Source organism: Mustela erminea, chromosome 13 (assembly GCF_009829155.1).
Source record: "Mustela erminea isolate mMusErm1 chromosome 13, mMusErm1.Pri, whole genome shotgun sequence".
NCBI classification, from domain to species: domain Eukaryota; kingdom Metazoa; phylum Chordata; class Mammalia; order Carnivora; family Mustelidae; genus Mustela; species Mustela erminea.
In genome coordinates, this window is record NC_045626.1 from 16,849,514 (window position 1) to 16,864,535 (window position 15,022).

The window sequence follows — 15,022 nt, forward strand, 5'->3', positions numbered from 1 at the left end:
GAGAGACTTTTTTAACCTCCAGATCATTGACTCGGACGCACTAAGTTCTCACTGACGACACAGAGCTTCTGACATGGGTTTAGAACTAAGATACAGTTTGGGTATTTTCCTTCCCAAGAGCGGCTCAGGAGAAGACAGTTTTGTGTGGGGATTCTCTCCGTGCTGCATCCCCAGGGCCGACGAGAGCCCTGAACGGCAGACAAATCTAGAAACTGGGTCGTAGCCTTGTGCATGTGAGGAGAATGTGGAGGGAGGCGTACAGTACAGTCGGGAGAAGGAGGGTTTGAGAGAGAGCCGGGTTCAAATCGTGATCGTGCCATTTACTTGTGACTCTCCCCGTGGCAATCTCGCTGCTTCTTGCGTTATGGGAGTCTGTCTGGCCGGTGGTGTGGGCGTCTAGGCATCCTGCGTGTGCATGGGACAGTGCTATCTCATGCCCACCGCCCTCGCGCCCACGGAGTTAGACCTTTGTCCTGGACAATTTCCCCCACTGCGAGAAGAAAACATATGGTGCTGCTATCTATGAAGGGATTTCTCTGGACCTCAGAAGCATTGCCCAAGTAAAGCAGATTCCGCGCTCTCTGTGGGACCCTGCAAATTCAGTCCAGCACGCACACCTGGTTTGAATGCTGGTTCTTATCTTACTGGCTATGTGGTCAGGTGATTTTTTAAAAAATATTTTCAAGATTTTATTTATTTATTTACTTGAGAAAGAGAGAGATGGTGAGAGCAAGTGTGTAAGTGGGGTGGGGGAGGGGTGGCGGAGGAGGGAAATGGGCAAGCCAACTCCACACTGAGTGTAGACCCCGTCGTGGGGCTTGATCCCATAACCCGAGATCATGACCCCAGCAGAAACCAAGAGTTGGGAGCCTAACCGACTGAGCCACCCAGGCATCCCTGGTCATGTGACTTTAAGTTCTAGAAGCCACTGATCTACAGAATGTGGACACAGAGGGTTGTCACGAGGAGCCCCTCCTCCTGTTAATCCGCATCGGGGCCCAGAAGCTCAGTACACATGTGATCAATATCAGTCTCCCCTCTCCCTCTTGCCTCAGCCTGACGCCAGGGTAGGCAAATTTCATTCCATTCTTTAGAACAACTTTCCACCAAAACAAAGCAGAAACCTGCCCAAGAAGTTTCAAAAACTAAGACAAGCTTAAGAGCATGATTACTTAAGACATCTTTTAAAAGCATCTTAACAGTTTCCAGGAATTCGTACATTTTGGTCCTCATTTAAAAAGAAATCCAATCCCTTGGTCTCGTTCTCAGCTTTCATGTGACTTATCTGGCTTGGGACAAGTGCCCAATATCCATTAGAAGAGCTGATGGATGGAGCCCAGGGCAAAATGTTGTCTCTAAAATGTTACTTACGGCCTTTCCTCCCCAGGAGTGGTCAGGGAGGAGACGGGAGAGAAGGAAGTTCTGAAGCATCTGAGAGCTTTGGAAGGGATATGAGATCTTCTTGTCCATTGTTTTTTATAAACTTTTCCTTAAACTTTCCCTAAGTCCCAACCTTTTTTACCCCAAAGAAATGTTTCTTAGAAGCCCAGTTTAAAAAACTGGTAAAAGGGGGACCCTCAATTGGAGATCTCTTCAGAGGCCCCTGGGAACCCCTCTGCTCTGGACTGAGAACCAACAATTGGGACCAGCCTTCTTACTTCCCAGCTGAGGAGCAGGAGGTGCAGGGAAAGGCAGGCTGCTGGCAGGCACCCCAAGGAAAAGGGTCAGATCCTCAATATCGGAGCTGAGATTTGACTGAAGAGACTCCCCAGGGAAAGCCAGAGCTGCAGCATGGAGCGCAAAAGGCAGAACCTGTAAGGTTCTCATTCAAAGGCAGCTCCAAGACAGGCTAAGGAGACTCCAGGGGGAAGGATCGCAAGCCCAGGAAGAGGCTGGGGGGCACTGCAGATGCCAGACGGCCTCCGGAGAGCAGGAGAGAAGACTGATGGCTGAGGGTCCATTATGCACTTTCTCTTAATCCTTAGTAAACACGCTGGGGGGCTGAGTTCATCCCTGCTGGAAGAGGAGGCGCCTGGGGAATGGGCACCATCCCAAGAAGCAGTGTTCCTGTAGGCAACATTACATGTGGTCTCTTAAGCACATTAGAAAGATACAAAGCATGGATGGGAGAAGCATGGGGAGGCTAGTCTAACTTACTTTACTAATAATTAATACAATCAAAATAATAAACAGGGACATCTGGCTATCTCAGTCCGAAGAGCATGTGACTTTTGATCTTGGGGTCATGAGTTTGGGCCCCAGGTTGGGTCCAGAGATTACTGAAAAAAATAAACTTAGGAAAAAACATTTTTACATAATAAGTGATACACTTGTGGTTTTTTTTAAAAAACTTATTTATTTGAGAGAGAGAAAGTGAGACAGAGCATGAGCAAGGAGAAGGTCAGAGAGAGAAGCAGACTCCCCGTGGAGCCGGGAGCCCAATGCGGGACTTGATCCCAGGACTCCAGGATCATGACCCGAGCCGAAGGCAGTCGTCCAACCAACTGAGCCACCCAGGCGTCTCCACTTGTGGTTTTTTTAAAAGAGCAAGAAAGAGGTCTCCCAAGTTTAGGACCCACCCTTTTCTGGCCAGCAGTATTTAGGATCTTTGGCACGAACAGAAGCCATTGTGTCATTTAAAGAAAATAGTCCCTTCTGTCTCAGTCCGCACTCTGTATTTGGGTGCTGACCTCCCAGGAAGTGCAACCTGTCTTGTCCTCCTGTTGAGTGAAGGCAGAGGGAATGCGACGATTTTGAAGGCGGTTATTTGCCATCTCATAAAATAGAATGGGAACAGTCATGGCTTATTCGTTTGAGGCTGCTTTACCTCCTAGAACGATCCTTAAGGCAAAAGTATGTCCTGTCTCTCCTGGGAGCCAGAGAGAGGAAGCTTCTGGAAACCCATCACCTGTACCTCAGTACCCATGTCTTCCAGCAGTGGTAAGCACGAAAACTTCAGAGCACAAAGAGTGGCCAACAGCACCGTCACCACATCTAATAACCCATGTTCTCTGCACACCCAAGATACTGACTGGACAGTTGAGTATTTTCCCCATTTGAAACTGCTCGGCGGTGGAGAGTTCTTGGAAGGGGAAAAGGGAAAACACCTAATTCCATAACTAGAGATGGAGACATTTAACTTCACCAAATCAAAACCTGCGTAAACCACGGGCAGGGGAGCAGACCCGCGGGTGTCCCAGTAGGTCCTGCAAACACGCGCCCCTCCCCCGCGGAGCCGGGGAATTTCTGGGGCGATGATATGATGGTGATTCGCCACCAGAGGGCACCAGAGCCAATATGTTTTCCCTTTACAGTCTTCAAAATAAAAGAGCTGAGTTTATGTCGCGGGATTAAAGAAAAACAAAGAAGAGTGGGCTGGGCAGATTTCTTTCCAGTCAGTAAGCACTGGACCATTTCGGTCTGATAGGAAGGGCCCCAAAGGACAGTCCTCAGGCTGGCCAGCATCCAGTATCTCAGATTTCTACACTTGAAAGAAAGAAGAAGCCATGAGACGCATGGCAATGTCTAGTGTCCCTTCCACAGAAACCAAATTCAGGGGACCCCGCGGGAGAACAGACAAGAGGTGATGGGGAGCCCCGTGTCAAGGCAGGAGCCTGATAAGGACAATGGTTCCAATAAAGTGGGCTCTGCTGGTGTCGGTATGTCCTGCTCACGTCCTACCAGCCCTGAAGAAGAGAAGAACTAAGACAGACTCCCACAGTTAGTCCAGCTGAGCTCCAGAAAAAGGCTCTGCCCTCGCTGCCAAGAGCAGCCCACCGGGGAGTCTTGTGTGCCCACCGGCAGCCACCAGTCTGCAACCCTGGAGAGAACCTGGAGAGGAAGGACAACACAAGCTCGGGGGTGCAAAGAAATAGGATTTGTATTCGAGAGATGCAGCCCTACGAGAGGCTTGTGCATGTGGTATGTGTGTGAGTGTGTGTGTGTGTACACGTGTGTGGTGACTCCAGGCAGGAGTCATGAGGACAGAATTTCCTGACATCCCGTAAGTGCTTCTCACAGCAGGGCTGTGTCCCCACAGAACCCACACAGTCCAGCTGAGTTGCCAACGCAGGCTTTGGAGGACCGTCTCTCAGGTCCTGAGAGAGACACCTTACCCCATGACGATCTGCTTCCCCCCACGGCCCCCACTGTCATCTGCTCTGGAGGGCAGTCTGCACCCTGCTTTAATCTGATCAAGCCTTGGGCCAGTAGAGCGCGTTGGCCAGTGGCTGGTTTGTTTGGCCAGTCTTGGCCATCAAGGAGGCCTGGAGGCCCACGAACAGAACATTTACCTTTTCCACAATTTTGGCAAGGCTGGCACTACGAACAATGTTGTTGGTGTACGTTCCGGCTCCTGGATCCCAAGTCAGCAAGGACGTACTGTTCCACGGAGTGGGGATAGCATGGCGGTCTCCTGGTCTTTGCCCAAAAGTCTTGCAAAGGACAGCTTATTGAAGTGACTGAAGTTGGACCTGTGGTGTTCTCCCACTTCGTTGGCACTACCCCCCAGCCTGGCCATCCCCAGGACTGGAGGGACCTGCAGCCAGGCTCCTTGTCATTTGCCATCCAGCTTCAGTGGCAAGTCTGAGCAGACAGAACATCTGAAGAGCTGGGTGGGATTGAGATGGGCTCTGTGGGACAGTCTGGGAGACAGGAGGGGGGAAATGGCAGGTGAGGAGGAACGGAGGGTCACAAGGGTCAGGGTTCACAAAAGTCTGGATGAAGACCGGACTGTGGAGAGAGAAGTTCTCAGAGCCTTCAGGAAGGTCCTAGCAAAGTGCCAGGTTACAGGGATGGAAGAGAGAACGTGCTGCAGAGATGCCACCAATGCAAGTGTGTCCATAGAAGACTCGAAAATTTCTAGAAGGTAGCTAGAAAAGGGAGTGGTGTGTGTGTGTGTGTGTGTGTGTGTGTGTGTGCGCGCGCGCCCCATAAAGAATGAGGGACTCACTGTGGAGTGATGTTCCAAAGGAGCTGAAGCTCCTCCCTGAGGCTTTCAGAGCTCGTCACCTACAGAAGGGGCCGCGGCCAGCACCACCCCACCCTGAGCACACTGGCAATGTGGCCTCCACCAGCAGCCCATGCCCGGGTGCTCTCTGACGGGGACACTTCAGTGGGAATGCTGATGTCCTGTCATCTCAACTGCTGGGCCCTGTGCCCTAAAGGGGCTGCCCTCTCTGCTGCTAAGATTTGAGGTTATGAGTGGAGCTTTGGGAATCATAGCTCTGAGACGGAAGACAGTGGGTGCCCCTCAGACTGCCTCCATCAGAGCTGTCTGCTCTCCAGGATCCCCTCCGTGGCCCTCCGTGGCCTGACTCGAGTGTGGGTTTCGGATATGAAGGAGCGTTCTTCCTGCTTCTGGTGTGTCTGTGGGGACGGGACTCGTGGTCACAAGAACGGGGACCATGGTGGATGCCTGGCTCTCCCTCACCTCCCCAGGGCCTGCCTCCTGCTCTCACTCCCTGGGGCTCCCAGCACAGAACCCCTCCTGGTTTGGTGGGGGAGGGGGTCCTCCAGCAGCAAGGGAGCAGGAACCATGCAAGAGTGCAAGGCTTCTAGGATGCCCTTGCCAGCAGGACCAGAGAACCAGACTCGTGGGTCGCTTTTGCTTTTCTCTCTTGATGATTCCGCTTTTTTCCCCAGCCTTGGGCGGATGTCAGGGAAGAAAGCGCCAGGGCTGGTTTCCATGGAGGCTTCCCAGGCTGCTGCTGAGCCTGGGGCCTGAGGGAGGAGCCGAGAGGAAGCGTCAGGGTGAGGGCAGGGCAGGCGAGGGCAGGGCGGGCTGTCAGTCAAGCAGCGGAGCCTGGACAGCTTCTCAGGGACAGGGAACCCCTTGAGCAGCTGTGTGCGCCCATGATCTGACTGACCCTGGGGGTGGTGTGGGAGACGGCCCAACAGGGCCAGCAGCAAGGACAGTCCCCGGGGGGCTCCGGTCAGAGTCTGGGTGAGGTGCTGGGCCAGGGTTCCCATGGTGCCTGTGGGGTGGGGTGCAAAGGTCCCCTCTCCAAAGGGAGGAAGATCCCACAACTGGTGCAGAAAACACAGATTCGGTGACCTCACAGCATCCCCTCCCCCAAAATGCTCAGTGACTCTTACAGAAGCATTTCTGAAAGGGATTGTGTGAAAACAAGATTCCTGTTGTCAAATAATCTTGGGAAACCCTGGGTTGGATAAATGTAGGTGTCTCCTCAGTGCGAGACTTTGTACAGTGTTTAAAGAGCCTGTGGGTGATCTCGAGGCCCAAGGGCGCAGGGAGAGAGATTACAGAGCGTTAACTGTGGTGCTCACACCACAGGATGAATTTTTACTTCAAAGCATCTTGTGGGACTATTGCTCCTTGGAACATATTTCAGGAAATACCGACCTGCGGAACAATTACATAGCATGGGTCCCGAAGCCTTCCACGGACATCCTCTGGCCTCATCCCTCCTCAGAAGACCTGCGCTTGCCCAGAACGTCCTCCGAATCTTTGCCCATGTGGTTCCCTCTGCCACATAACCCCCCAGCTCTCCCTCCTGTGTGACTCCTGCCAGGACCCCCCTTGCAGTAGGGAAAGCCCCATCTCCCAGGTTCCTGTAGTTGTTTATCACATACAATGTGATTGTTTGTGTGTTTGTCTTCCCTACAAGATGCCCAGCTTCTGGAAAAGGGCGGCGCACCTTATCAATCCTTATCAGCCCCTCTTCCTTCATGTAGGCCATCTAGCTGGTGCCTCATGGAGGAACCGTCGAAGAAATAGAGGGTGTTGGCAGAACTGTAGGAATTACCAGATGGTCCCAGAGTGAGGGGCTGTCCTGGGCCCCTCCTTTCCTACATGTAGATCGGTTCTATTTACTCATAAATCCAGCCCTGGCTTTGTTGTACACACGCCCCCCCAAACCAGAGGTTTAGTTCAATTGCTCACCCCTATCCTCAACCTGAATTCTGGGTCCTTGTAGTCATTCCCTATAAATTAAAAATTAAAAGTTTCTTCAGAAAGGATATCAAACTAAAACTTCCATTATAAATGGCCTCTGGCTTGCTTCTAAAAGGATTGCCCAAAGTATGGGGATTCTCTATTGCTGCTTCTGGCCCCGCAAAGTTTTCTTTAACAGGCCCCTCAGTAAGCCAGACAAAAACCTTAACTCGTTCGACAGAGCCAGAGCTGGGAGTCTCTGCCGCTTGTCTCCACTCACTTCCCCCTCTCCAGGTGTGTTTGGAGGCGATCCATGGCACAGGGAAGTCGTGATGAGCCGAGAGGGAGAGAGAGAGAGAGAGAGAAGCCAGCCATGCCTTCAACTGGTGATTTTCGTATGAGTCTGATTAACAAGATGAGGGAAAAGAGGAAGAGTTGTTCAGCAAGAAATCGGTCTAGCATGACTGCCAACACGTAGTGACTACCATGCTGAGTTGGGGCAGGCTTGTGGAAACAGGATGTTCCTAGGGTGTCGTAGGACACAACTTTCCGAACAAACCATATGCCTGTGTTCCAATCTAAATAGAAAAGTGTCTCCAAGGTGCAGTAGGGGTGACTTGATGTCATCACACTTCACTTGGTCTCCTGGCTCCTCCAGGTGGGGTTTCTGGACCAGCGGCATCAGCATCCCGTGCCCCACCCCCCCAACAGCTCCTTAGAAATGCAAGATCCCAGACGGCAGTCCAGACCTACTGAGCCCAAACCAGCATTTTAACAAGATCCCTGGGTAATTTGTATGCTCCACTCCCATCCCAAGGGAAACATAAATTAAGCAAAGTCCCCATTGGGTAACGTTCGTTGGAATGCATGTAGGTCCTATTTACAGAGGTCATGAGGGAGGACAGACTGATAGACATCAAGTGATGGGCTAGAAAATCATACTAATTTGAGGTGAAGGATAAAAAGATCCAGTTAGTAAAATTCCCCAGAGCTAAGCTTTCTATGGAAACGTGTGAAAAAGTTCCTAAGGTCCTATTTGTTCCATTGTATTGATTCCCGGGGACACCATATCAAACGACCACAGACTAGTGGCTTAAAACAACAGAAATATATTCTCTCACATTCTGGAAGCCAGAAGTCTGAAGCTGGGGCAGGTGTCTGCACAGTAGGTCCTTCTGGAGCTTGTGAGGGAGAATGTGCCCCACACTTCTCTCCTGGCTTCCCAAGCTGGCTGTCAATTGTCAGCCTTCCCGGGCTTGTGTATTTCCCACTCGAGTCTCTGCCCTCTATCGTCATGTCGTCACGTGGTATCTCTGGTGTGCCTGTATCTTTTTTCCCCTTCTTGCTCAGACACCAGTAACATTGGCTTAAAGGCCGACTTTCCTCCAGGGTGAGTTCATTTTGATTACATCTGTCATAACACTCTTTCCAAATAAGACCATGCTTCTCAGGTTCCAGGAAGGATACACCTCTTGGAGGAACCAAGTTCAACCTGGTACATCCATCTAACAAGAACAACAGAGGTGAATTCCATGGGGGGTCAAGCTGGAGAGATGTCAGCCTACTTGAGATTCAGGGTCTCCTCTACTCCTGCTGGTGGCGAGTGGCACATGGGGCTTGCAAGGGGGACCAGAGGCAGGAGAACCTGTATTCCCCATTGCTTGGTGCTATAGGAGAGCTTTGTGTCCTTTGAAACACTCGGAGCTAATTGATCTTTGAATGCAAAGGATGTTGGGCTGTTTTTTCCTAAGGCATCGGCCATGGCTGTGAGTTTGAGAGACGAGGAAGTCATGGCAGAAGTCCAGCATCCTTACTGAGACCAAAACTAAACTGAGAAAGGAGAAAGATTTTTAATTCTGCAGATGTTACATACCAGAAAAGATCTACAACTGAGCTAGGGAAGGGGTGGAAGTTCATTATTGCGTGACATGCCAAGTTGAAGGTCCAAAATTAGACCCAGAGAGAAGGAAAGGTTCAGAAATGTGGTCTGGAGACCCTCTGGGCCGAGGTGAGGCAGCTCTGGGGATGGGCCTGGTGTCCATTTTTTTCCTTGACCTTTACTGAAAAGCCTCCCCTGGACAGGTATGTTGGGAATCAGGTAGCGTCCTAGGAGAGATCACAGTCTGTGCAGAGATGTGAGGCATTCCTTGACTTCTGAGAAGTGGATGTAATTCTCCTAAAGATACGGGGAGGACAGAGATGTTTCTTCCCATAGTGAGGATAGGGTCAGGGAGGGCTCCACTGGAATGCACTTGAGGTGGGGGCTGAGAAAGGGGCTCCTAGACCAAGCAAAACAGCCTGCTCTCTCTAGGACCTCCACAGGTTCATGGCCATCTATAGTGAAAACCAGCCTCAGTCCCTGCTCCTCTGGTTTTCCGTGAGGACTCGAGAGAGGGATCTAAAGGAAACGAAGGGGCCAGATTTCCAGGAACAGCTCTGGGCTCCTAGGGGCTGGTTGTGAAGGCAGCTGGGCTGCCCGGATGTCCTGCTGCTTTGCCCACACTCAGCCTTTCTCATTCCAGAGCACAGGAACCATTACGTCAGGGCTCCCTTGTTACCCGGCATCACACACTCGGCGGCCAGACAGTGCTTAAGGAGTGACTCTCAAATTTTCTGGGAGGCACAAGTGTGAATTAGTGATTTTTCTCTGCAGAGACTAGATGTTGTCTGAATGTTTAAAAGCCTCAAGGCCACCTGAGACAGGTGACCGTGACTTGTGTGACAAGTGCACTTAGGGAGGCTGCCCTAGCCCATGACCTTCCTAGTTTGTATGAGAAGGGAAGCCTCCCTCGAGCAGGACAGGGTTGGGTTTCCCATCACATCTGACAAGCACAGGCTGAGAGGCAGACTCGCGTCCTGCCTGGGTCCTGCCGGGGAGCACTCAGGCACCAGAGGGATGCAGGGGGGTGACATTTCAGCCTTTCTCGCGGGGTCTCCCAGAAGATAGAGGCATAAGGATGATGTGGTTGGCAGTGGAATTGCTTCTGCCCTGCTGGATTCAACTCCCGTCTCCAGACTTTTCCTTCAATGAGGGAGCTTGGCTTTTAGGAGCCAAGCCGTTTTTTCACAAGCAAATGGACTGCGGGCTCGAGGGGGACAGGGCAGTCCCTCACAGCAGGGAGAGGCAGGGAGAAGGCTGGATTTGTAACAAACTTGTCAAGATAGAGCTGCTTCCTGATGTTCTGGACCCAGAGATGAAGGAAAGGAACCTTTTACTCCCTTAACAGCTTCAAACCCACTTGGATTTCATAGGGAAACGCGCACCATCCTGGTCCCCATTCATTCCAGGTTCGCTCACCTCTGTGGTTCCTACCAGCTGATGGAACAGTGTGGATTTCTTGTTTGTCCTATTAATTGGGTGTGGCCAGAGCTCTCTCCCACCCAGGGGGCCCGGTTTTGGGGACAAGCTCTCTGTGTGGTCTGGCGGGACCTGCACGCGGAAGGACCCTGGGCTTCGGTGAACGCATGCTCCACTGCTGTCTCAAATGTCTTCCTAATTTTTGAACATGGTGCCACGGTTTCACTTTGTATGGGGCCTACAAATTATGTCAATCATTCCATATACCATATACCATATACCATATACCATATATATACACCATATTCCATATACCATATACCATATTCCATATACCATATATATATACCATATTCCATATACCATATACCATATTCCATATACCATATACCATATATATATACCATATTCCATATACCATATACCATATACCATATACCATATTCCATATACCATATACCATATACCATATACCATATATATATACCATATTCCATATAGCATATTCCATATACCATATACCTGCTCCCCCATTCACCTCCCACACCCTTCAATCTTGGCTTCTACATCCCTTCCACAGGATGAAATGTTACTGATCATCAAATAACTTGACCAACATTAACTGAATCAATACAACACGTCATGTGTTGAGCTGGGGGGGGGGGTCTGTGTGGATTTTCTCATTTCATCCTCTCAACAGCCCATCAAATGGCTTTCTTGGTGGGTGGGGAGATTGGGGGCCTAGAGATTTGTCCCCTCAAGGAGGATACTAACCTTCTGTGATTGGGGTGTGAAAAAACAGTCATGTATAGTTTGAGTATTAAATGTCCCAACCCAAAGGAGAACCCCGAGACTACTCTGAGGCCGGTCAGGATGGTCCCTTCTAGAACCCACCAGTGACAAAGGCCCATTTTCTTCTCCTGCTGGGGAGCCGGGCAGGGGGTAAAACAGGACAGAGCTCTGCTCTAGAAGGAAGACTGAGGGGAGCACCGTACCTTGACTTTTATACCAACTTGCTTTGTTTTCTTGGCTGGTGCCAGAAACTCTGGGCCTAAATTCCTTTAACTATGAATCGAAAGGTCTAAACTAATTTCTTCCAGCCCCATATGTAATTCCAGCCCCATGTATAATTTTTTATTCAGATCCTCTGGGTGGGATGGGGTGGCTTTTAGACCACCAGGACACCTAAATTTTGGCAAGATGGTCCAGCCCTCATCACTACGACTAAAAGAAAAGGAGCAGTAGCAGGTTATTTCAGTGGGACCATAAGCTTCTAGAACACTTGTGCAATCCCAGGCCTTGGGTCTGTCCTGTGCATGCCGGCGGGTCTCTGCCTTTACTCCATCCTACAGGGTTGGTTTTTCCTGCCGATGGTTGTGGCAAACATGTGCTCGCCTAGAGCAAGAATCAGTATATTTTCCATGTGCATTAGTCTCCCCTGTTAAAGCTGGTGGGATGTCCTGTTTTTAAAAAGAACGTGTCCTTCTACCCAAATTCACAGGTACAAAGGATTTAAAGGCAACTGTTCTATGACCTTCATCGATCAGTTCAAAGCGCTGCACCAGTGTAACAAGTATTGTAAAATGCTGGGGCTGAAGTCACTTCAGAACAACAGCCAGAAACAGAAGAAGCCAAGCGTCAGTAGAAGCAAGACTCAGCCCAACTCTACCCCCATCAGGAAGGTGGCACCAGGGACCCCAGCCGAAAAGAAAACCTCTCGTCCCCTATGAACTGCCGGCCACCTGGCAGCGGTCACACACAGTCTCGTGGGTGGAAATCTGAGAACACTCGAGAGAGAACGTGTAGCGGTGTGACCATCCCATTTCTGGCTGCCCCGGTGCCACCCTGCTTCCAAGCCCACCACCTACTGGCCTCCTCAGAGTGATTTCGGGGCAGGACTTGTGACCAGACGTGCGGAGAGACGGAATCAGCTGTCCCTCCCAAAAGACGCTCCATCGTTGTGCTCACCGTTAGCATGTCTACTGACGTCACGTTATTTGTCTGCTTGTGTGTTGGCACGTGGTTGTGTTGTCAAAGACTTGGTGCTGAGGAGTGTCTGTCCACAGCCCATCCCCACACCATCCCCCCTTCCTTTCTGTATACACAGAAAAACGTGAATTCCTCCATTGGGTCAAGTTGCCCCACTAGTGTTGAATGTGCTGTTGTTGCCAGAGGTGGTTGCGAACACGCAAGGCCATTTCCTTCATTCTTCACACATCAGACTATAATTCTCTGTTTAATTAAATTCATATTTAAACCAAGAGTGTGAGATGCAAAGTTTGGCACAGACATTTGCTGCTTAGAATCTGTGCTATATTCTGCCTTCCCCCAGGATTAGTAACTCGGTGACCTCCTACTCAGCTCACTGGAGCGCGACACAGATGCATCTGCGTTTTCTCCCCATTCCTATGTCCTGGTGAAGGTTCCATCACAGCTCTGCTCTGTAAAACCAGGGCTGACCCCATCGGAGGCCACGGGAAGAGGGTGCAGAGCCTGGCTGGGGCACCCCAGCTCCTGGGGACCCCAGGCCCTGCCCACAGCCCGCAGGGACTCCTTCCCAGCCAGTGGGGGGGTCCCGCCCAGTTGCAGGGCAGAACGACAGTGGCCATTCACATCAGGCAAGAAGAAATGACAGAAAGATGGCTCGGGGATACTTTTATGCACCCCAAAGTGGGAGAGAGTATCTGCCCACCCCACTGGTTTGTTGCGGTTGTTGTCGAATTAACAGACTAGTTTGGAGAGTAGTCTAAGGCTTATGAGAAAAGAGTGGAAAGTATGGAGGGTCCCCGTATGCTCCCTCACCCCCGCTCCGTTATTGTCCCCTATAACTGTCATCGTGCATCCGTGGGACACGGTTATCACGCTTGAGGAGCAAATGTTATACCTCATGACTCATCAGAATCCATAGATTACATTGGGTTCAACTCTCCCTGCTCTGCCTTCCTGGGTCTGACATACATGTGATGACGTGAATCCTCCGTGACACTATCCTACAGAGTGGTTTCTCTACCCTACCGGCCCCCTATGCTCCCTAATTCATCTTTCCTGTCCCCTTGCCTCCAACTCCTGGTAGCCACTGGCCTTTGCCTGTCTCTGCAGGTTTGCTTTTTCCAGAATGTTCTATATACTTGCTGGACTCCCAAAGTAGACAGCCTTCTTGGATGGGTTTTGAGGACGATTTTAACCACTCCCTGACTTATCATTAGGTCACTTCTGAGCAGTGTGACCCACTCTTCTCAAACTGGAAGTGCACACGGGCCACCCGGGATCCTGTGAAAATGCAGGTTCTCGTTCAGCACGTGTAGGGAGGAACCTGAGATTCTGCCTTTCTAGCACATTCCAGGGGCTCTCCATGCCGACCAGGGACTGCAGGGTATCTACACCACAGGGCCCCAAACTGTTGAGGGGAGTGGCTAGACCTCCTAGAATTCACATAACCGCCCCCCTCCCCCGAGAAGCACCAGTGACTTCTCAGTGTGGATGTGTGAAACCACAGGAGGCCCCCGCTCGAGGCCATGTGAGGGTCGGTGTGGCCTCCCTGGAGGGGCAGCGTGCCTCCACAGAAGACGCCTGGCTTCTGCTCTAAAATATTGTTCTCCTTGGGCCCCAGCTTTGGATTAAGAAAAAGAAGAACAACAACATACATGGGATTTTTGTCTTTGAAAAGGGACTTGGAGGAAACCCTTCAGTCAGTCACGTTTCATCTTTTCAGAAAATCTGCTACTGCCAGCTGTCCTCCTGAAGTGATTCCCTGGCTATAGATCATAAGATGCTCATTTTTCTATGAGGCAGCCTGCAGCCTGCTTTCCCCACAGAGATCCTATAAATGTATTTAGCCACAGAGTTCTAGAAAGTTCTGTTGAGCCCTCTCAACAGAGCAGAGTACTTTCTTTAGTTATCATTTATAATTATAAACATAATATCAACACAAGCAATAAGAAATAAAAATATAGAAAGGTACAAAGTGAAAAGTCAAGTCACCCTGTAACCATCTTCCCCTCGGGCTGGCTCTGAAGTTTGATTTGGAGAGACGGTTGAAGGGAAAGGCTTTTCTACTCCCAGATTTTGCATTTGACAGTCAGTGCACAGGGTAGTTCTCTTGGTTGGAGGTGTTCTTGCCTCCTTCCATGGATGCTTAGATTTTTTTTCCCCCCAAAGTGCCTTTATTGTTTATTGTCATCTGATTTCATCTGTCTGAAAATATGGGGAGGACCAGGGCCACCAGGGGTGTCCATGGTGGAATGTGTCCCAGCCAGGGCTCCTATGGATGGCCTTCGTGGGGCTGTGTGGCCATCTGTCCGCCACCCAAAGCCTGACCTTCTGTTCTGAGATGATCAGTCGTTTTCCTTGCGCGAATGAAGTGAGGGTGCAGTGGGCTTCCTTACACCAAAGATAACGGTTCTGGGCTCTCAGTCAGAAATGCCCACACCGGTTGTCATTGTTTTTAGCTCAGTTTGTAACCCGGTCCGTTTCCACTGATTTTCCTGTTCGTCTTCCTAAGTGGGCTGTTAGGTCTGTAGACCGAGGCACTGAGCTGGGCCAGCCTTGTGGGTCCAGCTGGGGATTTGGTACCCAAGGCCCCGGGGTAGCCGTGTACATTAAGCGTCTCAGTTTCTTAAAGGGCTCAACCGTGGAGCTCTGTGATAGGCAGATGACAAAAATAAATGAATGTCTCATTAAAATGGGCTTCTGTTTTCAACAGCAGGTTTATCACTAAGAATGGCAGAGAGCTGACGCCTTCTTGCCAATGGGCATCAGGTCCCGGAGAGGTCTCATTTCGGATGGGCCGATGGCTGGCTTGTGTTCATAGTTCAGTTTCTCTGATGGTA

The 15,022-nt window shown here is 50.6% G+C and overlaps 1 protein-coding gene across 5 annotated transcripts in view; it reads left to right on the forward strand.

The window, feature by feature from the left end:
* ALPK2 (alpha kinase 2) overlaps positions 1-12,454 on the forward strand; it is a 116,537-nt gene extending 104,083 nt beyond the window's left edge. For 4 of the 5 annotated variants that reach the window (XM_032310527.1, XM_032310528.1, XM_032310530.1 and 1 more), the window contains one exon: positions 11,695-12,454. In XM_032310527.1, the coding sequence (XP_032166418.1) occupies positions 11,695-11,923 (229 nt within the window). In that variant the 3' untranslated portion in view covers positions 11,924-12,454. The remainder of the gene's footprint in view (positions 1-11,694) is intronic. The other variant, XM_032310529.1, reaches the window with a different exon arrangement.
* The last annotated feature ends 2,568 nt before the right edge of the window (positions 12,455-15,022 follow it).